Here is a 24,068-nt window from a genome sequence, read left to right as displayed (position 1 = left end):
GCGAGATATTTTATTTAACAGAAGTTCCCTTTCAAAGCCTACAGCGAAAGGCCGGTTTGGACTACAGCAGGAAGTGCAGGGATTTGATGACGTCACTAGAACCGTTTGTTGACTAACCCTCCGCCCATGAGAACACGCAAAAAAGGGGGCGTGGTTTTGTTGCTCTCCCACGTGGAGAAGAGCGCGCATTGAGCGCTTGCATATCCCCGTTATGGTAAGATGCGGGACCTTTCCGGGCAAAGTGCGCTAAGCTGCTGTCCAATCACAACACGGGAAGCGCTGGCCCAATCAGAACTCGTTACGTATTTCTGAAGGAGGGACTTCATAGAACAAGGAAATCATCAGGCCGTTTTTAGGACAGAGGAAACAGCGCTGTAAAGCAATGTTTATGTTCATCAGCAGGTCAACTGAGAGAAAGCCCACTTTTGGTAAAGTGTGAAAGCCCTGAGGAGCACAAAGTCGCAAACTGTTCTATGATATAGCCTAGTGTTATGTAGGCCTAATAAATGATAAGTTTTGTTTTCTTAACAATTAAGATGCTGCATGTGTTTATCCAGTCTAATCGAAGTGTGCGTCTCTCCCCCGACTTTCCCAACAAAAATCCCTCCCTGGAATGTATACGGCAAAATAATTTTTATTCATGCGTTTTTTTTTCCTCGTGTATATGAAGCGCACTTTATGGCGTATTATATGCACAAACCACCCACCCCACCACCCCCATCCTACCCAAGAGCCATATACACGTCATAAAGTGCGTAGCATATGCACGCCAAAATGAGTTTTTCCGTATACATTCGCATACAGATTTCACACTTGTAGGCTACTATTGATATGCATTACCATGTGATCGTGTTGGACATTAGCCTACTGAGCTATATGCATTTAAAAGTATAGCCTATTAAAATAGCATTGCTCAGTTTAACGTGTTGGGAAATCGGGCATTTTGTCCTGCGTCATCTTTATTTCAAACAACCCGACCGACCGCGACCCGAATATCATAAAAAATATTTTTGGATGACACGTAACTAGGCATGTGCCGATATCAATTTTTCATGTTGCGATTAATTGATGACGTTTTATCACGATATCACGAAATAAGTTGCAAAAAAAAGTGTTGCCATAGCATAACTGCTTTAAGAACTATTTTTGTAAGAACAAAAATAACTGAATGTTTAAATACAATAATGCACCAAAAATATATACAGCTCTGGAAAAAAAATTAAGAGACCCCTCATTGAGAAATCAATGTTAAGTGGTCTCTTGATTTTTTTCAGAGCTGTAAAAGTACAATTTTCAAACAGATTAAAGTGCAAAAGAATTAGGCTATAAAGAACAACAGGTAGGCTTACAAATTACAATAAGGTCTCATTAGTTAATGCATTAACTAAGATAGCTACAGCTACATTTGGAACAGAAAGTATAATGTTTTTGTTAATGTTAGTTAAGAAATACCGATCATTGTTAGTTTTATCTTAGGTCCATTAAAAGTTATTTTGATTTTGATTTTAATGTTATTAAAAAGTAACTAAGAAATTAACATAGAATGATTAATTCTTTATAAGTATTTTTCATTGTCAGTTTGGTAATAATGAATTAACATGTTAACTAATGAAGTCGTATCTCAAAGTTATACTGAACAATAACAAATAAATAGAACAGTTCTAATTATTAGGGTTGTAGTCCAGATTAAAACATAAAAAAATGTTGAAATTTGAAAATAAATAGCCTATTAAGTCTTTAAGTATTAAGTATTTGGTGCTGTGATGAACAACATTGAGATTACAAAAAGGAATGGCTGTTTTAAAAACTACACGGGTTTTTTTGTTTGTTTGCTGGTTTCCGGGGTAACCGGCTGCATTCTGCATTTCATCAGCGCCCTCTGCTGTCACTGAGCGGCACTTCAGCAGCGCGTCTCCTTCACCGGTTCAGTCATGTGCAAACGCAACTTGGGCTTGTTTATATCTGAGCGTGTGTCCCTTTGACGCAGAATACAGCGGTGTTGAGCATTTATACGGTTGATAGGCAAAGTATTCTTGAGTGCATTATAAAAAAATTATAAATTGTTAATAAATTATTATTTACGATATTTTAAAGTGCCCACGATAACAATATCGTGCATATTCATTATCGTGATAAATCGCATTATCGAAAATCGGCACATGTCTACTCGTAACCATGGGTACCCGCGGGTGACCGCAGTCAAACCATGCATCACTGGTACCCGGTGGGGTCTTCTGCTGTTGTAGCCCATCTGCCTTGAGGTTGTGCGTGTTGTGGCTTCACAAATGCTTTGCTGCATACCTCAGTATAATGAGTATGTATCATTCATATGTAATGAGTGGTTATTTCAGTCAAAGTTGCTCTTTTATCAGCTTGAATCAGTCAGCCCATTCTCTTCTGACCTCTAGCATCAACAAGTATTCTCTTTTCACACCATTCTTTGTAAACCCTAGAAATGGTTGACCGGCCCTTCTGGTACCAACAACCATGCCAAGCTCAAAATTGCTTCAATCACCTTTCCTTCCCCTTCTGACATTCAGTTTAGAGTTCAGGAGATTGTCTTGATCAGGACCACACCCCTAAATGCATTGAAGCAACTGCCATGCGAATGGTTGATTAGATAACTGCATTAATGAAATTAGTCCTTTAGGTGAGTGTATATATATATATATATGAGACCAGATTTGATTAGCTATAAATAAAATGATGATACCCCAATTAATGAATAATAATAATAATAATAATAATAAATAAAAAATAAAAAATAAATTGTTAACGTCAGTCTACAAAGACTTCAGTCTGTTTCACACAGGAGCATTTTGTGAGCTTCTGTGAGGGGCAATGTGTTACAGGTCAGTAATCACCTATCACAATTTTACATTTGTTTTTGACAAATTGGTTTTGTGTTGAGTTATTTTGCTTGATCTATGCTCAATATCCACTCACCAACCACACTCTTTCCTGTAGCCTTGGGGCAGAATTATTTCTCAACAGTATTATGTGATTAAAATCTATAAATCTTCTGTTACACCTGCTGCCTGTTGTGTGGCACACACCTGTCTCTCAAACGGAATCTACCAAAAGTGTGTTCAAGATGCTGCTGCTGTATTTTAGGAACAGATTTTATGACATATTACCAGCAAATAACAGTCAGTACTGAAGCCAATACTGACTTCTAGGAAAAAGCCAGTCATGGTCCGGACTTGTCTTTTTATTTACACTATGTAAATAAAAAAACAAAGCCTGTGGCTAGATTAATAATTATAAAAAAAAGAACCAACAGTCCTACTAATGTTAAATGCAATGTTTTTATTTGATCTCAGACTACTTTTTGTTAAAAAATGCAAATATGTGTGACAAAAATAAAATATTAATATATATAACTTCAACCAAAGCTAAAGTTAAGAAGCTTGTCCTTGTTAAACACGCTCAATCATTCTTAAAGCCATAACAGAAAAGTTAAAGAATCCCTAGAAAAAAACCAAAAATAGTCTATTTTGGGGATAAAATTCATAGTATTGCATTGCAGTGTTAGTGTGGGAGAGGGTTATGTGAAGGATGACAGTAAGTAGGGAGCATTCCAGCTGGTTCTGCGTAGTGTTGATAGAGTAAACTCTAAACAGACAAGAACAAATCCATCAGGACTATGACGTGTTTTGGAGGAAGGGGCCGGTGAACTGAAATTGAACTGGTGATGACAGAACTGATAAGCTTCAAGCTTTAAGGCTGTTGGTTTTTCAGTGTCAATAAATTGTATTTGAAATAATAATGAGGAACACAGTGCACTGGATGAGAACAACCTCCCTAAAGGGCAATGCACCCTCCTGCCAACTACTAAAACGCCAAAACCAAAACAGCAAGCACGCGCTGCACTGTTATTAGCTAAACAGTATTGACTGATTAGTGCTGTTTAGTAAACTCAGCATGAAGATGTCAGGCAGAGAGATGAAGCTCTGATTCACTGAATCAGGCAGGAGAAAGACCATCCAGTTTTAGGTCATTGTTGTGTGTAAATACTCTAACACACTTCAGACGCATGCTATGGCGCACATACGCACAACTAACCTTCTACAAAGTCATGTTAACGTACCTCTGACCTGATTAAGTTTGAATGACAATGACTTACTCATTCCTTTGCTTTCTCTCTTTCTGCATCACGCATGCACACACACACACACACACACACACACACACACACACACACACACACACACAAACAATCCTAGTTAAAACAATAGTACAGCTGCATCTGAAGAACGGAACAACATGCAAAAGCTTTTTTTAAGACAAGTATTTTATTAATGAACCACTAGGCTACATTTGGAAACATTTACCATTTAACATAGAAAACATGTAATTACACAATATACTTAATAGAATGCTATATATAATATAATTTAAAATTAATTTTAAACTCTTCATATTTGATTCAGTTCAACTATTTTGACACCTACTTTCAAACCGAATCGTATTTTCATGAAGACAATCATTAAAAGAAAGACTAGCAATCCATATCATCTGAACACTGACTAAAACAGGAAATCAGGTACCATTTCTATCTTCTTGGTCCTTAAAGAAAAAAAAAAATCAAATGAATAACTGAAGAAACCAGATGCATTGAATGAATCCAACAAGACGTTCATCAAGAGGAAGAAAAACGGAACAGAAGACTTGTTATTCCATACAGTCCAAAGTCAAATTCCATCCCCACATGAAAGCACTCATCCTTTTGGATTGCTCCAAATGCAACCTATCCTCTGTATATCTGGGAAGCTCAGTGCTCTAAATGAACTGACATGTACCAGGGCTTATATAGAATATTTAGTGAAAATAGTGTTGAGAGACAACAAACACTTTAGTGTAATGAACTGTTCTATGCTATTTCCCCTTAAAATATTTGACATGTCAACATGACAAAAACAAAACTCCATAAGTGTTAAGAGGCATTTGGCTCCGACTCTGCAGGCTGCTGGTTTCAAACATCATGGTTGTTTATTAGTTTCAACAGCTAACAGTTGAGATGTTTCATAAGCAAATACAATGTCCCACAGATGCCTCACCACATCCTTGATAATCAGGCTTATGGTTGATGTTGGATCTTTAAACCCAGATATCCATCTAATCGTTTGGTCTGATCACTGCAGGGCGTATGTGTATGTGAATGACACATACAGTACAATAAGCCAATTTGCCATCCTTGTTGTATGTCTTTTGCTCCCCCTAGTGTTTAAAAGAGTGCAGTGCCTGTGTAATTGAGTCATTGCTCAAAAGAGGTTGGGTCAATCAAAATGTTTAGCATCATGGTAAAACAGACTTGCCTTGGATTATATTCCTGATATCCTTTCACTGTAAATATTCAAATAAATGGTGTATCAACAAGATGTGTCAGCTAAATTCTCATTCGCTTTGTCATGTTGGATACTTGAGAGGAAACTTCCTATTTATGTTCACCACTTGGCCATCCATTGGCATTCAGTGTATTTCCACTCACAAGACCCATAAAAGGGACTAAAAACATTGATATAAAGTCCATCTCACTACAGTTGCTGTATAATCATTTTACAATGCGACGAAATAATGACTTTATCCACTAAGTTATTGACGTGAACTCGACTTGTTTTTAGTGCCTTTTTACTGTGTGTGGAAATATACTGAATGCCAAAGGAGGCCTATCTTAAGCCTTTCTCAGCCATCGGGTTTCAACAGAAAGATCTTTATTTGTGTTCAAAGATGAATGAAGGTCCTTCAGGTGTTCAACGACATGAAGGTGAGTAATTAATGCAAATAATTTTCATTTTTGAGTGAACTAACCATTTAACAAAGTAGTTTGTGGGGGAAAAAAAACATCCAAATGGGAAAATACAAAGCATTTCTTGCAATTACTAAATAAATAAATCAAGAAAAATAGCTAAAAGTGTAGAACACATCGATCGAATTGTAATATTAGACACCTTAAATGTTACGTCTTCACCCATACATGTGACCTTTAAATGATCTAACAACGTCATGAGTCCAGAAGCATGTATGCACTGATGCATGCTCTTCATCAGGCCGGTATCTTCACTCTAGTGCACTTACTTAGCCTAAGGTAAGATGTGGCCACCGCATGCAGCATTCATCAGCATACACCAACATGTCTCCACAGTGATGGGGCTGAAATGGACTTTCCTATGGAAATAAATTGTGTGCTTCACCTAGACACTGGAGATGTCAAATAGATTCCTGCTGTACACTCACTATTTACATTATGCATGCAATGTGTGACTAGAAATAAAGATACATTAGCTTCCAGAAATGTTTTTTAGGTTTTCACGAATGACAATGAAAGAGCTATTAAAATATGACTGTCATCAGCTTTTTACAAGAGTACGACCAGGTGCAAAGTCCAGGTATTTAATATATTTCATGATCATCTTAACCAAAAATAGGCATTCTAAAAAAGAATGCTATAACTATAGGGACGGCCTCATTAGGGCTATGGAGTTTTCCAAAAGCATTAGTCATTAGTCAGGGGTAATGCAACATACGCCATTGCAACTGAACGGATTTGAAAGGATTGAAATATAGCAAGAGAGACCCCGAGAACTGCAGTATCTCAACAGGGAGAATATGGTAGATTAAACTCTCAACAAAATGGACCAGATTATGTTCTTTTAACCTTGACTTGTGGTTGCCAGGCTACGGTCTCGTACTCCAGTAACCTGGTCTGTAGGGTACTGTTTAAGAGAGGGATCAGAAGCAGTTGGTATGTGGAGAATACAGATGTGTACAGGGCAGAAACATGTAAATAAATCTGGTGTGCTTGATAGCGAGGGGAAAAGCAGAGGGGGTGGGGGTTGGGCAGAATAAATGAGTGTATTTGTATGCAGCTAGTTGCACTATAAGAAAATTATTTTGAATTGTATATGTAAACATAATTTGGTGGATAAGTAATTACTTGAAAAGTAATTTATAACCACTGCAAAACAAAGGAAGCTCACTATTTAAAGAAATATATTAAATAAACAATATATTTATGTAAACTGTAAATTGATAGTTAAAGGGTTAGTTCACCCAAAAATGAAATTTATGTTATTAATGACTCGCCCTAATGTCGTTCCACACCCGTAAGACCTTCATTCATCTTCGGAACACAGTTTAAGATATTTTATATTTAGTCCAAGAGCTTTGGTGTTCCTTCAGTGAAAGTGTATGCACACTATACTGTCCATGTCCAGGAAGGTAATAAAAACATCATCAAAGTAGTCCATTTGTGACATCAGTTTGTTAATTAAAATCTCTTGACGCATCGAAAATACATTTTGGTCCAAAAAAAAATAAAAAAATACGACTTTATTCAGCATTGTCTTCTCTTCCTGGTTTGTTTTCAATCCTCAAATAAAGATACAAACGGTTATGAATCAGCGGATTGATTCATAACCGTTTGGGTGAACTAACCCTTTAATAGCAGAAAGCAAATCCAGTTCAGTTGCATGTTCGAAAAAGCTTTGCGCTGTGACGGTCAATTACATTGTTCACCAGAGAGAGAAATAAATGAGCTGTGTGCAGGCATCTCTATACAGCACTAATGAATGTGTCAACATATGCCCAAGGTACAGTTCTGCAGCACTCATCCTTTCCAGCTGCTAAACACAACAACAGCACACTGGTGCTGATATCCCACACACCTTGTTTCCTCACATATAAACTTACTGATTTTTTAATAATTTTATTCTCTCTGTAGGCAATTATAAAAAAAAAAAAAAAAAAAAAAAAAATTTGGGCGGGGGGGGGTGGGGGGGTGGTATGGGTCCATTACAAAGGAATTTAAGCCTTTCGCCAACTGTCTGCTCTAAAGGTAAGTCTACGTATATGTCTAAAGATGTTTTAAGAGGTTCTTATGCATGTGTGATTGCAATCCTCAGCATATTATGTCTACACTGTTTTGGTTTTAACTATATAGTATTAGGCACATGCAGAACAAATAAAAGGTAAAGCGAATGGAAGGATAATGGAGAAAATCCTCTTGGGGGAAATTAGTTATGAAACGTTTATTGCACATGTCCAGAGATAATAAATAAGGGGATGGCTTGTTTGTTAGCAATGATTACACTTACCTCTCCTCGTTGAATGTGGAGAATGTCTTTTTATCAGCTTCTGGTGAATCTGATTTGCCAGTTCACCTCTTCCGTCAACACGTGGTTGTGTGACGTCGATATTGTGGTTTATTGTTTATTTATTCAGGATGTGAGTCAACTGCTATGAAAAGCAAGAAAGGAGTCAGGTACACAATTGAAATGGAAATCTAAATATAAAATATTTACTAAATAGCTCACCCTCCCAAAGCCATGTCTGTTCTTACGTAATTCCAGTGGATGTTAGCGGATTATCCTAACTTCTAGAATTTTTTTTTTTTTTCACCCTTTGACACTGCAGAACATATAATGGAATTTTTATGTGGTCAGAAAATGATGTCATGCGGCTGATAATCTGACAGGTTTTAATATGAGAAATATCCTATAAATGTCATTTCTGGTTAATATCCCTCAGGGACAAGTCTGGCATAGATCAAATCCTGCTAATGCCATGTACTCATCCACATCATCCCTATGGTTGGCATGCAGACAAGGAGCACTCTCTTTCCTTGCTGAAAACCGAACACTGGAGTGTCCTGCCCACAAAAGAGTAAATGAGAGCGACAGAGTGTGAGAGAGACAGAGTAATGAGAGAGAGAGAGAGAGAGAGAGAGAGAGAGAGAGAGAGAGAGAGAGAGAGAGAGAGAGAGAGAGAGAGAGAGAGAGAGAGAGAGAGAGAGAGAGAGAGAGAGAGAGAGAGAGAGAGAGAGAGAGAGAGAGAGAAAAGGAGATAGGCACAGAATCTGCACATCCTCCCAACCAGCACACCTTTAACATTCACATTCGGACTCAATACTGAACTAGAATGAAAAAAAGGTGAGTACAGCAAAATGTGCATGCATGAGTGAGTGATCATTTAATGTCTTTAAAAATAAGTATACAGAATAGCTACAAATAATATAAGATTGTTTGCAGGATTATTAAGAACAGTGTCATTTAAGGACATTTAGATGTTCTACAAATCATTATAAATTTACTTTTGTGCCTGAGGCACTTTGTTTATGTAAAACATTTGACCATATTTTTAGCAGCATTTTGTGTTTTGATTATTCGAATGTATACGTGTCAAGTGTTATATGTGAAGCATCATGAGAGCCTAAACTAATTGACCCAAGGGGATAAATAAAGCTTTAAACAATTTCCCTACTTGAGCTGCTATTTTAGATTATAGATTTTTAAAATCAAAATATTGGTTTCCTGGTTCTTTAAAAAACATGATTACATATAAATGATTTAGCAAAGAGCGATCAAATAAAAAGTTAGTTGTGAAACTTAAAGCAATGTCAATTGTGTGGTCATTTACCCATCCTCATGTCATTCCAAACCATATGACATTATTTCTTTGATTGAATATAAAAAACATTTTGTTCATATTGGAAGTCAATGAGCTCTAATGTTACCAAAAGTGGACCCACTTTTTTATTAGATGGCTATATGTAACATTTAAATTAATAATTTGACACAATGCACTTATTGTGTACATACATGTTTTTACATTCTACTCACATTTAAAAAAAATGACCTGCATGTAATTACATTGCATACAGATTAGGAAAAATATGAGGGTGAGTAAATAATGACATAACTGTCATGGGTGATAAATCCCTTTAAAAGCTTATTCTGTGACATTGAGCTGTAAAAACTTATTTGGGTCTTATTGGAGTCTTTATTTTAATATAAGATAATGGAAATTGAAAGAACTGTGCAGACTGGCTGGCTGAGCTGATATATTATAGTAACCTGCATGTAAATGGCAGGCTGGTGGATTTATCTGAATGAATGTAAGTCATGTGATGACAAATGAGGTCATGAAGCATGCAGGAAGTCATTTCAATCTTCACTTTCATGTATGAGCTGTACTGCCATGCGGCTTTGTAATTATAAAACTGTCTGAGTGATCTACTAAAGTGGATGTGGAGACCATTACTAGCCTGGGCATGTGAAGGTCTCCACAAAAATGGAAAGAGGACAGATTAAGGTAACATGAATTAAAGAGCGTAGTGGAGGAGGAGAGAAGGAAGTAGAGGTGTTGATAATCTGTCACCTGGATTGTGATGGGAACCAAGATGATAGGAAATAATTATTCATGTGCTAAGGTGTTTGGTGGCATTCACCTGATTTTCAGCCATCCACCTCTCATGCTCTAGGGTTATTCTGGGCATAAGTTCTTCTGCTGGCACTCAATAGTCCACCAGTCCACGCTTGATGTCTGCAGGTCTAATGGGGAGGATGACACATGCAGGCTGTTCCTTCATCTAGGACACACCTGGTGCTTCTCACTCAAAGCTCCGCGTTATTATCCTTGCAAATAAGATAGCAAAGGCTGGGAGCTTTTAACAAGGTCCCATGAAAATAACGGCATCAACTGTGGAGGTGTCATTTGAGAAAGTTTCCTTTTTCAGAAAACGTCTGATTTGCACCAGAAGATAAACATTAATCCAAGAAGGAAATCAGGCTTCCCTCGAGGAAGACAGCAGAGGTTACATAATTGAGGTTACCGAGACGTCACCTGTGTGTCTCTGTGCTGTCAAACATTCATTTAGCCGTAGGTTTGAATCCAGCGCCTCGGTTTACAATGCTGTGTGGGCTTAGAGCCTGAGGATGCCGAGAGGAGTCCACTTTAATCATAGCGAGCCGGTCAGCCCGCAGGGGTATGATTAAAGCAGGCTCGCTGTGCTTCTCCGGCAGCTTTCCATCTAACAAAAGCGTAAACGGGGAAGACCGCCTAGCTAAAAGGGACAAGACTTTGATGGACACACAAGTGAAAAAAAGTATGCTGTCAAATTGATATGTTACTTGAGAAGTAACCCAAGGTTGGTTATTTATGAACTTTGTTATTTACAACATTCAAAGTTGTTCATAGTGCTAAATAATAAAGCCAAACACAGGCCGAAAAGGAATCGGTTTCATTTTGAATAGTTTTTGCATTTTTTGCACTCGTTTTGCAACAAAAATATTTCTTTGAAATTGATTGAATGTCCATGGCTGCTTCTGAATATGCATAGTTCCTAACTATATAGTAGGTGTAAAATAGTATCAATTATAAAATAGTAAACAAAAACTACCTGACACGACTCTTCACTATCCAAAGAGATCATGGAAGATGATTTGCGAATAGCAGTGAGGCGATGCAACCGACACATGACAACAACAACATTGTAAATGTAATACGTCTAGATTACATTCTTACTACTCACAGTTATGAGTTATACTAATATACAGTAGAGCATTATTCTTTTTTTTATTATTCTTTTTTTAACAGTCACAAAGTAAGTACTTAAGCTGCACTGGCTAATATGAAAGTTTTCTTTTACTGATACTGACAGTCTGACACCTAGTTGTGTCCTAAACTGTGAACTTATGTACCATATACTTAAACGTGTATTGTATTCATTTTATAAGGGTTATTTTATCATTATTCAGCATCAGAGCCTCACAGCATAAGTTTAGTTAACGATTCCATTGAAAACATTTGCTAATCATAGTCAGCTTTGATTCATTTATGGCAGCAGCCAATAACACTGGGTGTAAATATACTGTTGTAACAGATATAAATAGCAATAGATATCTTTACACCAAATGGTAACAGTGATAGATGCTATTCACAGTTTAAATAAAAAATGTAATACGTTTAAATTGAGTTTGAGTTTAAATAAAAGGAATATGCTATTTGTACTAACGGTAAAAAGTAGTGGGAGAAGTTATTCAAAATAGCCTTTGCCAATCAAATTATCTAATATACAGCTAAAAATAAGTTTTCAGTTATATGTTTAATTTCACTTTCACTTTTTATGACCTACATTTATCATAAAATTATTCTGGACAGATTAAATTTATGGTCACATAGGATTGTCTGATAAAATCAAGTATAGGAGGTGTGTAAAACTTTGTGACACTAAGTGCGTTCTAAATCAGTGAAACATTTTGTGTTGCACTAATTTTGTGTGGGTAAGGCTTTGAGCTCTGGTGTTATCCAAAGGTGGGCAATAGAAAAGGCAGTGAAAATCCCCGCGATAGAACAATAAACTCACTCTCCGGAGCAATCTTTAAAAAAAAGAGGTATGAATAAGCAAGATGAAAAGATGTAGAGAAGACAGCATGACAAGAGGCAGAGATAGAAACGAGAAATAAGAAATAAAATGACATTGTATCACAGGCACTTCAAAAGTAGCAGTCATGGTGAAAATGAGGGAGATACAGAAAAACGAAATAGATGAAAGACATGGATGTGAATTTCCAACGAGGAACAAGGAGAAAATTTGCATTGTGATTGAAACTGTAAGGGAGGCAGTTGAGTGAAAAGAAGAGCAATTGAAAGAATGCAGCATGTCACAAGCCACATGACAGTGTTAATGACATTGATTTATAGGGAGCCAAGCAATGAACAAGATTCATCTGTAATACTACAGGTGCTATCACAGGCATCTGACACAGCTGTGCAGCACATGTGGAGAGAGAGAGAGAGAGAGAGAGAGAGAGAGAGAGAGAGAGAGAGAGAGAGAGAGAGAGAGAGAGAGAGAGAGAGAGAGAGAGAGAGAGAGAGAGAGAGAGAGAGAGAGAGAGAGAGAGAGGTTGGGGGAATGGGAGATGCAGAGAGGAGGGAATATTCTCAGAGCCAGTCAAGTGACGAGTGTGAGGGAAGCCATGCTTGGACGGAGGAGTCACACTGGATGCTGAGAGACCAAGAAACAATACAAGATTTGGATGAAAGAAGGCATAGAAGATCCAAGATAAAGGAACAGTCATTTAAGGATTGAAAACATCTTTATCAACCTGAATCATTTTTACAGGTGCACCAACAGAGAGAGACCCAGAAGAAGAGTGAAGGGTAAAGTCACAATGATTTGCATCTCATATCTCTACAGGTAACTGCTGTCATTGTGATGTTCATGCAGCATGACAGAGAGTAGACGGGGACAGCTGATGAATGGAGGGATGAGGTGGAGAAGAGGAATAACTGAAGACGGGAAAGAGCACGAGTATGTAGTGGGAATGATGAGATGAGTGGCGAGCCAAAGGAAGATGGAACACTGTTTGCATTCTGGAGAATATGTTATAGTTTTTGCATCTGAATTTTCAAATTAATACAAGTGAGAGCTAGTGGAAAAGCTGGGGAAAAAAATATATAAAAATATACAAGTGAAATTGTTGACACATGATAATCTCAAGAATTGTACTCTCTCACACCTCAGGGTGCAAAAGGTCTATTTTATGTGACTCATTTAGTAGACGTGTTGACATTTTGAAAGATTGCTCTACTCTAAAAAAAATCCATTGAGAAAGAGGGAGGGAGAGAAAGACTTAGATTGAAAGAAGCAGGGAGAAAAAAAGCGAGAGAAATGGTTGGTGGGGGCTGATCCGTGGTACAATGGTCCAGTGCCTTTCATTATGGACTACTTCTTGATCAGGTCCCATGACAATAACTGCAGTGGTTATTGTTGGTGTGTTTTGAGGCAAGCATGTCCGCTACTACATTAATGAAAGGTTGGTGGTGGAGCAATTGTGTGCGGGCAGAGAGGACTGCTGCCATCTTGTGGTAAGGTTTACATGGTTTATGTGAATTAATGAGGGTAAACAGGACCAGTGTCCTGGGACCTTGAACTGTGAGACACTTAAAAACAATGCAATGCAAATGGAAAATTAATACTGGTAGTGCTTGGATGTTTAAAATGTGTAAAACTAATTAATTGCCTTCATGTACTAATACCTTTAATAATTATATATTGATATTAATACTGCAGAAAGAGATTGCAGACAAGCTTCCCACAATCACCGAACATCTGGAATTTTTAAACATGCCTGGAAAAGTCATGGACATTTCTATATTGAATATGTCGTCCTCAATTAAGTGTTTAATTAATTACCAAACTGTTTTATTGAGTTAATAAATAAAAAAAATAAAAAAAATAAAAACGACTAAAGAGGTCATGAAGAAATTGTGATTTATTTGTCAAAAACAATGGGAACCCATGCTTTAATCATCCACTTGATAAACTGGATGAGAAGCTAAAGCTGAAGGTCTTAGTTTTCCAGGCATAATTTTAATTTAAAATCTCAATTACATCAGACGTAGCGAAGTGGAATACAAAGGCATGATTAGATCTTATGATCTTAAGATCTAATGAATGATCTTATTCTCTAATTTGTATAATCCCTGGAGATGACAAGAAAGGGTGCGATACAGCGACCGGTCATAATCCATTCTTGATAGAGACAGTTTTAACCAAACTTTTTTCTTAAAGGGGTAGTTCACCCAAAAATGAAATTGATGTCATCAATGACTCACCCTAATGTCGTTACACACCCGTAAGACCTCCGTTCATCTTCAGAACACAGTTTAAGATATTTTATATTTAGTCCGAGAGCTTTTCTCTTCCTCCAATGAAAGTGTATGCACACTGTCCTTGTCCAGAAAGGTAATAAAAACATCATCAACATAGTCCATATGTAACATCAGTTAGTTAATTAAAATATCTTGAAGCATCAAAAATACATTTTGGTCCAAAAATAACAACAACAAAAAAAACTACGACTTTATTCAGCTTTGTCTTCTCTTCCTGGCTTGTTTTTAATCCTCAAATAAAGATTCAAACGGTTATGAATCAGCAGATTGATTCATAATTCGGATCGCATGTTGAATAAAACAATGCTGAATAAAGTCGTTTATTCAGTTTTTGTTATTTTTGGACCAAAATGTTTTTTTGATGTGTCAAGAGATTCTAACTAACCAACTGATGTCACATATGGACTACTTTGATGATGTTTTTATTCCCTTTCTGGACATGGACAGTATAGTGTGCATACACTTTCATACGCTCTCGGACTAAATATAAAATATCTTAAACTGTGTTCCGAAGATGAACGGGGGTCTTACTGGTATGGAACGACATTAGGGTCAGTCATTAATGACATAAATTTCATTTTTTGGGTGAACTAACCCTTTAAATTCTCTTCACAGCCACTGCTCATCTTTATCGCATTATCACAGAATGCTGCTCTATCTTCTGTTCTGGACGAATCTATTTCTGTTGATTACAAACGGGTGAGTGAAGAGATAAACAACTGACGCATTGAGACTATGAATCACGGGCCATCCACACTGGCCGTAACTTTGCTCCCTGTCTCGCAGTGAAAGAGGATTCCATGGGAATCAGTATGGCGAGTGGAACGATTCACAGCTGCAGCCCACCATACAGAAGCTGATGAAAGGCTACAATCGATACCTAAGGCCGAACTTTAACGGTAAAGACCAACTGCAGTTGATTAAATATAGATTGAGAATGAAAACATGAATAATACGAACACATCTCTTTGTTCCCACAGAGGGGCCAGTTAAAATTGGAATGAGTTTGGATATTGCCAGCATTGATGCCATCTCCGAGATTAATATGGTACTACTCATGGTTATAATCTAGCCTGTAAACTTTCTTTGAGACTAATGGGATTCTTTTCTTTTCACATACTGATAGGACTACACAGCCACTATTTTCCTAAGACAACGATGGCAAGATTCCCGACTGATATTCCCTGGAAATGAAAGTTTGAGTCTGGATGGACGGCTGGTTTCTTTGCTGTGGATTCCCGATACGTTCATCCCTGATTCTAAGCGGTCCTTCCTCCATGATGTCACAGTGGAAAACCGTCTGATCCGCATCTTCAGCAATGGCACTGTCCTCTACGCTCTTCGGTAAACACTAATTCTGAATTGAAGACTTCTTACCAAAGGCTGAACAGCTGCATCAGGCAGCTGTATGTGCGCCTGGGGAACCTCCCTACTGAAATGGTTCAATCAATATTCCTCCTTTTCTCCACAGCATAACAGCTACCATCGCCTGTAACATGGACCTCACCAAGTATCCTATGGATAGACAAGAGTGTACTTTGCAATTAGAAAGCTGTAAGTGTCTTCACTCTCAAACAAACCAAATGTGATTTCTACGCATATTTTATTGATTATTCAAGAGCAGGCTGTACAAACCCTTAAACCTGTATGTGTACGAATGCATTTTCAGGGGGCTATAATTTACAGGATGTGGTGTTTTACTGGACCCGAGGGAATGACTCCGTGAAGGGGTTAGATACACTGCGTCTGGCCCAGTACAGTGTAGAGAGCTACTACACCACCGTATCTGAAGCCGTGTATGAAACAGGTATCACCATCTCATTTCCCTATGAATATCTTGGCCACTTTTACATTTTGTTTTACTGAAAAGTGCTAGTCAGTCTAGTATATTTATACATTTAACAGACATCTTTCTCCTAAGCGGCTTACAGCGCAATCATGGTTTACAGTGTCCAAAAAAAGAATTTGGACACTTAAGCCTGACTTGCACGGATGTCATTGCATTAGATAACACAAAATTGTCCAAATGGTTTTATTTTGATTTCTTTTTTCTTTTTCAAAGAAAACAGAACAAGCACATATTTCAAGCAAAATATTGCACACAGAGAGGTTTTAGGTTTCAACGATACAGAAAAAGGATAGCATATTTTGTCTGCAGATGCCATTTAGTTTGATATTCAGTGGACTAAAATTCATACTATCTTTGGTACCACTGTACATTTAATCAGTTCATGTATTCCTCAGTAATTGAACTCATGGCATTGGTGTTGCTAGCGCTGCTAGAAATGGTCTACACTATAAAAAATATCTAGTTAATGTCAGAAATACACCATACGAATAGTGTCAATATTTATGAAACAAACTGGCTTACGGCCGTTTTCATGTGAAACTTATCTATTTTATGGATGTGAGCGGTGGCTACTATCTCACGTCAGGTCTCAGCTTGAGTACACAAGTTTTTGAGTTAGGGTGAACTTACATCCAGTAGTAAATTGTAATGAGAGCCTTTTGTTCATTTAGTTAATTTTCCTGACAGTGTCCGACAACCAAAGCTCCTTAATCAATCATTAACCGTTAAACGACTAGATTAGAATGTCAAATTAAAATGAAATCACAATAGATAGGTGTCTGTGACACATTAAAAATACCATTAATGTTTTTTCTTCCAGGAGGTTTAGCTTCACATAGCAGCATAAACAACAGAACATGAGGATTTACACATACGCACCTGCAGTGTGGGTGAATGGAGAAAAACAGAATAAAATGAACTATATAAAAGGAATAAAATATATTACTAATGCATTGTATATGTTTTATTATATGTTTATTTTATTAAATCCAACTGATGGTGCATGCAGGCGCCTCACTATACACAGTGCCGCATGCACAACATATCAGTTCTAGCGTTGCTAACTTGACATTTAAGCCATTTATCATCAAACTAAAATGCAGTCAACCAAACATCAAAGTTACACTGCTCAATTGAAATGGTCCACTGTAAAATCAACATGCCCAACGCCTGACCAAACACATTTTTCTGCATGTGAAGGAGGATGTTATACATGGATATTGGCCTACTGAATAATAGTTTAGTAACCAAATGTTACATGGCGAACATGGAAACATATTTGTGCCCAATGCTGATTCAGTTTCACTTTAAAGATGTTTGTATGTTAATGAATAATATTGATAAATGATAATGAATTTCACTATAGCCTACTTTGTATTTTACTTTATAGTTTAATATATAAATAAGAGCTAGGACTACTTATTTTTCATCCTTGTTCTGAACTTTTAAATTTAAAAGGTTAGTTCACCCAAAAATAAAAGATTCTGTCATTAATTACTCACACTCATGTCATTTCACACCCGTGAGACCTTCATTCATCTTCGGAACACAAATATTTCTGATGAAATTCGAGAGCTTTCTGTCCCTCCATTAGGAGCTATGCAACTACCACATTCGAGGTACAGAACGGTAGGAAAGACATCATTAATATAATCCATCTGACTCCAGTGGTTTAACCTCAATTTTATGAAGCAACTCAAGTGATTTGTTTGCGCTTCATAAAATTGAGGTTAAACCATTGACTGGAGTCACATGGGTTACTTTTTAATGATGTCTTCCTAAGATGAATAAAGGTCTCATGGGTTTGGAATGGCATGAGGGTGAGTAATTAACGACAGAATTTTTATTTTGTGGTTAAATAATCCTTTAAAGGATTTGTTGTGGAGTGAGGGAAAAAATTGCTATAGTTTGTAAATGACTTGTATTTACAGATATATGCATATAAATGAATGTAATTGTTTGTAATTGCAAGGTTAATGGGTTATTTTGGAGTAAGGTCAATTTCTCTTTCATGAGATTATGTCCTATTCTTGGCCTGGTTACATTTCGTATCGGGGCAAGGCTACTAAACTCAGAATTTTTAAGGGCGTGATTTTTAAAAGATTGATTTCAGCAGCCACATTTATCACCGTACGATGAGATTCGCAGCATACTAATGTTTCATGAATCACACATGAATCGTAAGATGAAATCTGCGCTCGGATCTACACACGTTTCTACGTTAGATTGATACAATATGGCATTATGGTGCTTGTATATTTTACACCTTATACTATATATTTCCTATATAATTATAAAATAGTATAACCAGGCAATCTACTAGCCAAAACGACTGCTTTTTTCCTTAAAGGGATAGTTCACCGGAAAAAAAAAATTCAAAATTCTATCATCATTTACTCACCCTCAAGTTGTTCCAGTTCTGTACACATTTCTTTCCTCTGCTGAACACAAAAGAAGATATTTTTAAGAATGTTGGTAACCAAAAAATTGATGGGCCCCATTGACTTCCATAGCATTTTTTCCCCATATATTAGAAGTCAATGGGGCCCTGGACCTGTACAGCATTTGTTTTACAATATATTATTTTGTTTTCAGAAGAAGAAAGTAATTCATAAGGTTTGGAACAACTTGAGGGTGAGTAAATGATGACAATTTTTACGGTGGTAAAACAGAAAGCAACAAACCATTTACTAAATAACAGAAAATTTTACACAAAAATAAGCTAAAACAAAACTATTTTTATGGGTGGAATGCTGTTGCATGCATACTTGAGTTTTTTACACTCTTAAAGACTTGGATTCCCATGCTAAACATGGACAAAGTTTCGAAACATAAGTTGGACGTTTAATGGAGTATTTCTGTGTCAAAAACACTCCTTCCGGTTTCTCACAAGTTTCGGAAAGTTTTTTCAAGTATGGTTTCGAGTATGGCACAAGTTTTCGTGTATGGTTTTTCGCGTATGGTTTCAAGTATGGCACAAGTTTCGGAAAGTTTTTTCAAGTATGGTTTCGAGTATGGCACAAGTTTTCGTGTATGGTTTTTCGCGTATGGTTTCGAGTATGGCACAAGTTTCGGAAAGGTTTTTTATGTGACGTCATATGGGGCGGAATTTCCTTGAATGGGCTCTTCTCCTGGAAGGGCGCACGCGAGACCAGAGCGAGAGAGCAAAAGCGCACACCCATAAACGCGTTTTTTTTCAGAAAGCGTGACTGCTCAACATGATCGTTTATCAATGGAGCATGCGATGTATGGTGTGTGTTTAAATACATTTGTTTAGCTGAACAGTATAGGTGTTGAATTAAAAATTCATTATTTCATATAAAACTTAGGCTAGGTGTCGTTCACACAAAGCACACTTCATTCAAATAAATTTTCAATGTAAACATGCAGTAGTCTGACCTGCAAAACCGTTCCGCTTGCTACTGCTAACATTTAGTCTAATACAATAGTCCATAAACCAAATCATGTACTCATAAACTCCCTGTAAACACACACAAATGTTGATAAGCCGCTGAGCAAATACAGTTACAGTGCCACAAAGAGACATCCTGGTGTTACTGATGCTCCTGTTCAGTTTCAGCTTCGGATCAGATTCTGGATCATATTTGTATGCTTAAATCTGATTGATAGCCTTGGTTTATTTAGGATAACTTTTTTTCCACGTTTAAGGATGTCACAGCTTTCACAGACGCTCTTAAAGCAGTAGCTGTGCGTGCTTGTGGCTCTTTAGCTCCAGCCACTCTGTTTTTTCAGGAAATACTCGGCACAGCCTATCTTTCTTTTATAAATATATTAAAACTAAAGAATTTTCGGAGATATGAAGGGTGCAATATTACCATATAGGTACTCAAGATTGACTCAAGATGAGATTGAATGAAACTGAATGCACCCCCCCCCCCCCCCCCCCCAATATAATTACTGCTTTTCATAGTAAATGATATGGCAATTCATAGTTTTTCCTTGCAAAAAAACATAATTTAAAAGCATTTCAAATAAGGAAATGATATCGTATTTGGTAAGGTAACTTACAGTTTACAAATGAACCATTTCTATGTATTATTATAGTATTTTTTTGGAAAAATGTGTATGAATTACCTGCAGTATTCTGGATCTGTTGCAGGTTTTTACCCGAAGCTAGTGCTCCACTTCGCTTTGCGTAGAAATGTGCTGTTCTTCATTTTGGAGACGTATGTGCCCTCAACATTGCTGGTGGTGCTGTCATGGGTGTCTTTCTGGATCAGTCAGTCCTCCGTACCAGCTCGCACCTGCATCGGCCAGTGATTCCAAAAGTTTATTACTATAGCAAACGTGCTACAAAACATATCTAGACAAATTAAACTCAATATTCTCTATCGAATTCATGTATTTGACAGGGGTGACCACTGTTCTTACCATGACTACACTAATGATGGGTGCCAGGACCTCACTTCCTAATGCCAACTGCTTCATTAAGGCTATCGACGTCTATCTCGGCATCTGTTTCACCTTCATCTTTGGTGCTCTGCTGGAATATGCCTGCGCTCATTTCTGCACCATGCAGCACCAGACCATTGTAGATGTGCAAAGGGTGAGCCACCTGTTGACACATTTAAAAATGTGTTAAAAATGACACATTTACAACTAATTTATAACATTTTTAAATGACCTTTTCATAGGAACTACTCAAAGAATTTGAAGAGTCAAATGGTACGACTCACTTGGTCAATTCGATGTCACCCAAAAAGATGCAGACGGAAGTCTCCACTCAGCAGGAGACCCCTGAGCAATCTGTGGAATGTGAAGTGAATGAGGCTGTGGACAAGAAGAAAGAGAAGGGCTGCAGTTTGTCCTCTGTAAAGCAAATGTCTCGTCAAGCAGCATCCATGATGAGCATTGAAAATCCTCACAACATTGACAGACACTCAAGAATACTATTCCCTATGGCATTTCTCCTCGTCAATATCTTCTACTGGCTCTACTACCTTTTATTCTAACGTACTGAAAACTCAACCTCCCATCTACATAAATGAACAAAATATTACTCAAACGAAGGGCATTGGAATAGTGCCCTACACACTGAGCTGGATTTTTACATGGTTCACTGTTGCAACGAAGAAAAATATGCAACAATGAAAGTGAAAATTACATGGGCACACATACATCACATTAAGGACACATCTGCTGCAGGATGTATGTATTTCTTAAGCAATTGCCTTCATATGGCTGCTTTATAAGGGTTCAATACTTTACCCTTTTTTTTCTTTTTCTTGCTTTGCTATAATGTAATGCGCTGTAGGCACATGTAAGCACTTAGCATATTAAAACCAACCGATAATGGTCAATGTATGCATGTATGTACGTGGGATTCATTGTAACAACTGAGATTCAAATCTGGAAATAAAGAAGGTTAAATTTGAAGGTGAAATTAAAAAAAAGTAAGATTCTACAATATTTCTAGGGCACAATTCAAATAAGCAGTGACTTTGGCCATAAAAATAAAATATGTCGCCTAATGCTTGTGAATGCTAATGAAACATCTAACTACTTAATCAACCACTCATCCATATATCCATCTACCTTCCAATCTACATATCCATAGATTCAGCCATCTCATGTGATTTATTTGGATATATCTCCGTCTTCCTCAGACTGCACCATTCAACGTGCCGCCACCATTTCACTGTTCATCGATGATGATTCTATTGCTTTACTCAGTCAAGCCATTGGGTGGCACTGTCGAGCTAACGGAATAAACTCACCGCATTGCTTGGTCAAAGAGGAAAATACGCCAGCCAATGAGGAAGCTGGTTGCCTTTTAAAACTCAGCCGGGAAACTCGGAACCAAAACAAACGACATTTTTTGCTCGTACACTTGAGTAGAGAATAAGAATAAACAGAGAAACGGTAAGTTCTTTATTCCCCCTCTGTAAGATTGTATGTATTTAATGTTGACTGGTTAAATTATACGATTTAGATTTCAGAAAAAGGATAGGTTAGGTCAACTGGCGATGTAAGTTAGCGTTGCTTATAAAAACCCTCGTGTCACTTTTGTTTAATGTAACGTTAAGTTACTACGTCAAACGGGATTGTCCAAGAGGATAAAGTCTTGTTACAAATTACAAACGGCACCATTTAACGTTAAACCAAACAAGGATTTGTCTGTACTTAAGTCAGTGTAGTTTGTATCTTAACCTCTCTCTGTCACTGCTGTTCAAAGCTACAGACATGGACACCATGATTTACCTGGATCAGGAGAACGGCAGAATAACCACTCCAGCCTTCAAATCTCGCCCGAACAGGCTGCAGTCAGCTCCAGGTCAGTAACGTTACCAATAGTCTGACGTCAATATGCAAGGGGTTATCAATCGTTATCAATCAATAAACTCGTAAGCCTATAACATTTTCAGATCAGTGTTTGAGAACACCTCTGACTGGAAAGACACGTCTCGGAGCTCATCCTCACTCCAGCCGAAAAGCTTTAGGAGTCATAAATAAGGTTGTTGCCACTCCAGCAGCCTCTCTTAAAGCAGAGGAGAAGACTAAACCTGCAGAAGCCAAGGTTGGTTCTTGAGGTTACGAAGGCATCCTTCCAACAGAGACCACTATTGAAATCATTTGTATGTTTATTATGTGTGTTTCATCAGTGTAAGGTACTCGCCCAGCCTGCTGGTGAGGAGTTGCCGGAGATTGAGAAGTGCTTCCCATACAATCCAAGCGGTAAGCATGTCTGCTGCTTTAAATTTTGGCTTTGGAACAGAACTCTTTTGGATATAGGTGTTGATGATCCTGTCCTTTGTCAAATTTGTAGAGTTTGAGACCTTCAGTGTTCCTGATGAGGTCTGCCTCAGTCACTTCTCTCTGGCTGGTTTGGGTAAACCGATGTGGGCGGCTGCTTCCCCTGTGGAAGAGCTTATTATGGATCCATTTTTGCCACCCTCACCTTTAAAGATGCTCAGTGGTAATGAATATATTTTCAATTAGTATAAACTGTTATTGCAGAATGTCTTAATGCCCAATTAAACTTATATTTTCTCAAATTCAGCAGTTGCTGATGAGGAATATGCTGACGAAATGGAGGCCTTCCTACAGACGATAAATGAGCTGACGGTTGACTTTCCCCCTGAGTGTGACTTCTAAACTTTTTTTTTTTTTGTGTGTGTGTGTCAACTGTGTACATTCAGTAATGTGTTTTTAGCTGTTATTAAACTTTATCTGCGACTCTCACTAAGTCTTTCTAAGGTTTTTTTTTTTGGGGCCCACCAATTTATCAGTAAAGGTGTTTGTTCACTAATTGTTTAATTTCTCTTATGCATATCAACTTTATTAGGAAATGTCTGGCTCTGCAATGACTGATTTTTCTAGGCCCATGTGTTTTTATTTTTTTCTAAATTGTGGGGTGTAATGATAAATCAAATATCGTGAGCTAATGTGCCAATCTTGCTTATTTAAACAATAACTCATGAGCCCTTTTGATTCAAAACGGCGACTTTTGCAGAAAAGTGACTAGTTTGCAGTATGCATTTTACGCCATAAGTCCTGTGTCATACATCCTATATCATGTTACAAGTCCAAGGTGGGGTATGTATAACTCATGAGTTTTATCCAAGATTCTGCTTGCTGTATAAAGTATCTCACCCAAATTTTAAATTGTCGTCATCTTACCCTCATGTCATTTCAAACCCATGAGCTTTTCATATTTCAAATACAAATGAAGATATTTCTTATGAGATGACATTAAATGGAGAGATAAGTTACCCTAAAATTTCATAAGGCAGCCTAAAAA

General features: G+C 37.4%; 2 protein-coding genes and 1 long non-coding RNA gene across 6 annotated transcripts; 2 read left to right on the top strand and 1 right to left on the bottom strand.

Moving 5' to 3' along the window:
• Positions 1-8,860: 8,860 nt before the first annotated feature.
• gabrp (gamma-aminobutyric acid type A receptor subunit pi) lies at positions 8,861-21,674 on the top strand. 2 transcript variants are annotated; one of them, XM_067457499.1, is made up of 10 exons: positions 8,861-8,930; positions 15,073-15,156; positions 15,244-15,356; positions 15,438-15,505; positions 15,584-15,801; positions 15,929-16,011; positions 16,127-16,264; positions 20,427-20,579; positions 20,680-20,873; positions 20,962-21,674. In XM_067457499.1, the coding sequence occupies exons 1-10, from the start codon at positions 8,920-8,922 to the stop codon at positions 21,277-21,279; spliced, it is 1,380 nt and encodes a 459-aa protein (XP_067313600.1). In that variant the 5' UTR covers positions 8,861-8,919; the 3' UTR covers positions 21,280-21,674. The 2 variants fall into 2 exon arrangements, with proteins under 2 accessions (XP_067313600.1, XP_067313601.1); XM_067457500.1 differs by lacking the exon at positions 8,861-8,930 and adding an exon at positions 12,729-12,942.
• Positions 15,163-21,097, bottom strand: LOC137092942 (uncharacterized). 2 transcript variants are annotated; one of them, XR_010908368.1, is made up of 5 exons: positions 21,004-21,097; positions 20,699-20,882; positions 20,402-20,571; positions 18,708-18,747; positions 15,163-15,972 (listed from the first exon to the last, which is right to left on the bottom strand). It is a non-coding gene; the product is annotated as an uncharacterized lncRNA (long non-coding RNA). The 2 variants fall into 2 exon arrangements; XR_010908367.1 differs by lacking the exon at positions 18,708-18,747.
• A 373-nt stretch (positions 21,675-22,047) lies between the features above and the next one.
• pttg1 (PTTG1 regulator of sister chromatid separation, securin) lies at positions 22,048-23,509 on the top strand. 2 transcript variants are annotated; one of them, XM_067457503.1, is made up of 6 exons: positions 22,048-22,189; positions 22,503-22,601; positions 22,693-22,844; positions 22,930-23,002; positions 23,094-23,243; positions 23,331-23,509. In XM_067457503.1, exons 2-6 carry the CDS (start codon positions 22,511-22,513, stop codon positions 23,420-23,422), a joined length of 558 nt encoding a protein of 185 aa, XP_067313604.1. In that variant the 5' UTR covers positions 22,048-22,189; positions 22,503-22,510; the 3' UTR covers positions 23,423-23,509. The 2 variants fall into 2 exon arrangements, with proteins under 2 accessions (XP_067313604.1, XP_067313603.1); XM_067457502.1 differs by having other exon boundaries at positions 22,049-22,189; positions 23,328-23,509.
• Positions 23,510-24,068: the final 559 nt, after the last annotated feature.

This window comes from Pseudorasbora parva, chromosome 11 (assembly GCF_024679245.1).
Source record: "Pseudorasbora parva isolate DD20220531a chromosome 11, ASM2467924v1, whole genome shotgun sequence".
Classification (NCBI taxonomy): domain Eukaryota; kingdom Metazoa; phylum Chordata; class Actinopteri; order Cypriniformes; family Gobionidae; genus Pseudorasbora; species Pseudorasbora parva.
Note: the sequence above shows the minus strand (reverse complement) of the source record. Positions and strands in the feature narration are given on the sequence as shown.

Excerpts from the sequence above, each read along its gene's own strand:
- gabrp (XM_067457499.1), top strand. Across the intron at positions 15,157-15,243 it reads TTTCTGTTGATTACAAACGG|TGAAAGAGGATTCCATGGGA; the intron begins GTGAGTGAAGAG and ends CCTGTCTCGCAG. Across the intron at positions 16,012-16,126 it reads TACTTTGCAATTAGAAAGCT|GGGGCTATAATTTACAGGAT; the intron begins GTAAGTGTCTTC and ends ATGCATTTTCAG.
- pttg1 (XM_067457502.1), top strand. The coding sequence starts at position 22,511 with ATGGACACCATGATTTACCTGGATCAGGAGAACGGCAGAATAACCACT. Across the intron at positions 23,003-23,093 it reads CTTCCCATACAATCCAAGCG|AGTTTGAGACCTTCAGTGTT; the intron begins GTAAGCATGTCT and ends TCAAATTTGTAG. Across the intron at positions 23,244-23,327 it reads ACCTTTAAAGATGCTCAGTG|CAGTTGCTGATGAGGAATAT; the intron begins GTAATGAATATA and ends TCTCAAATTCAG.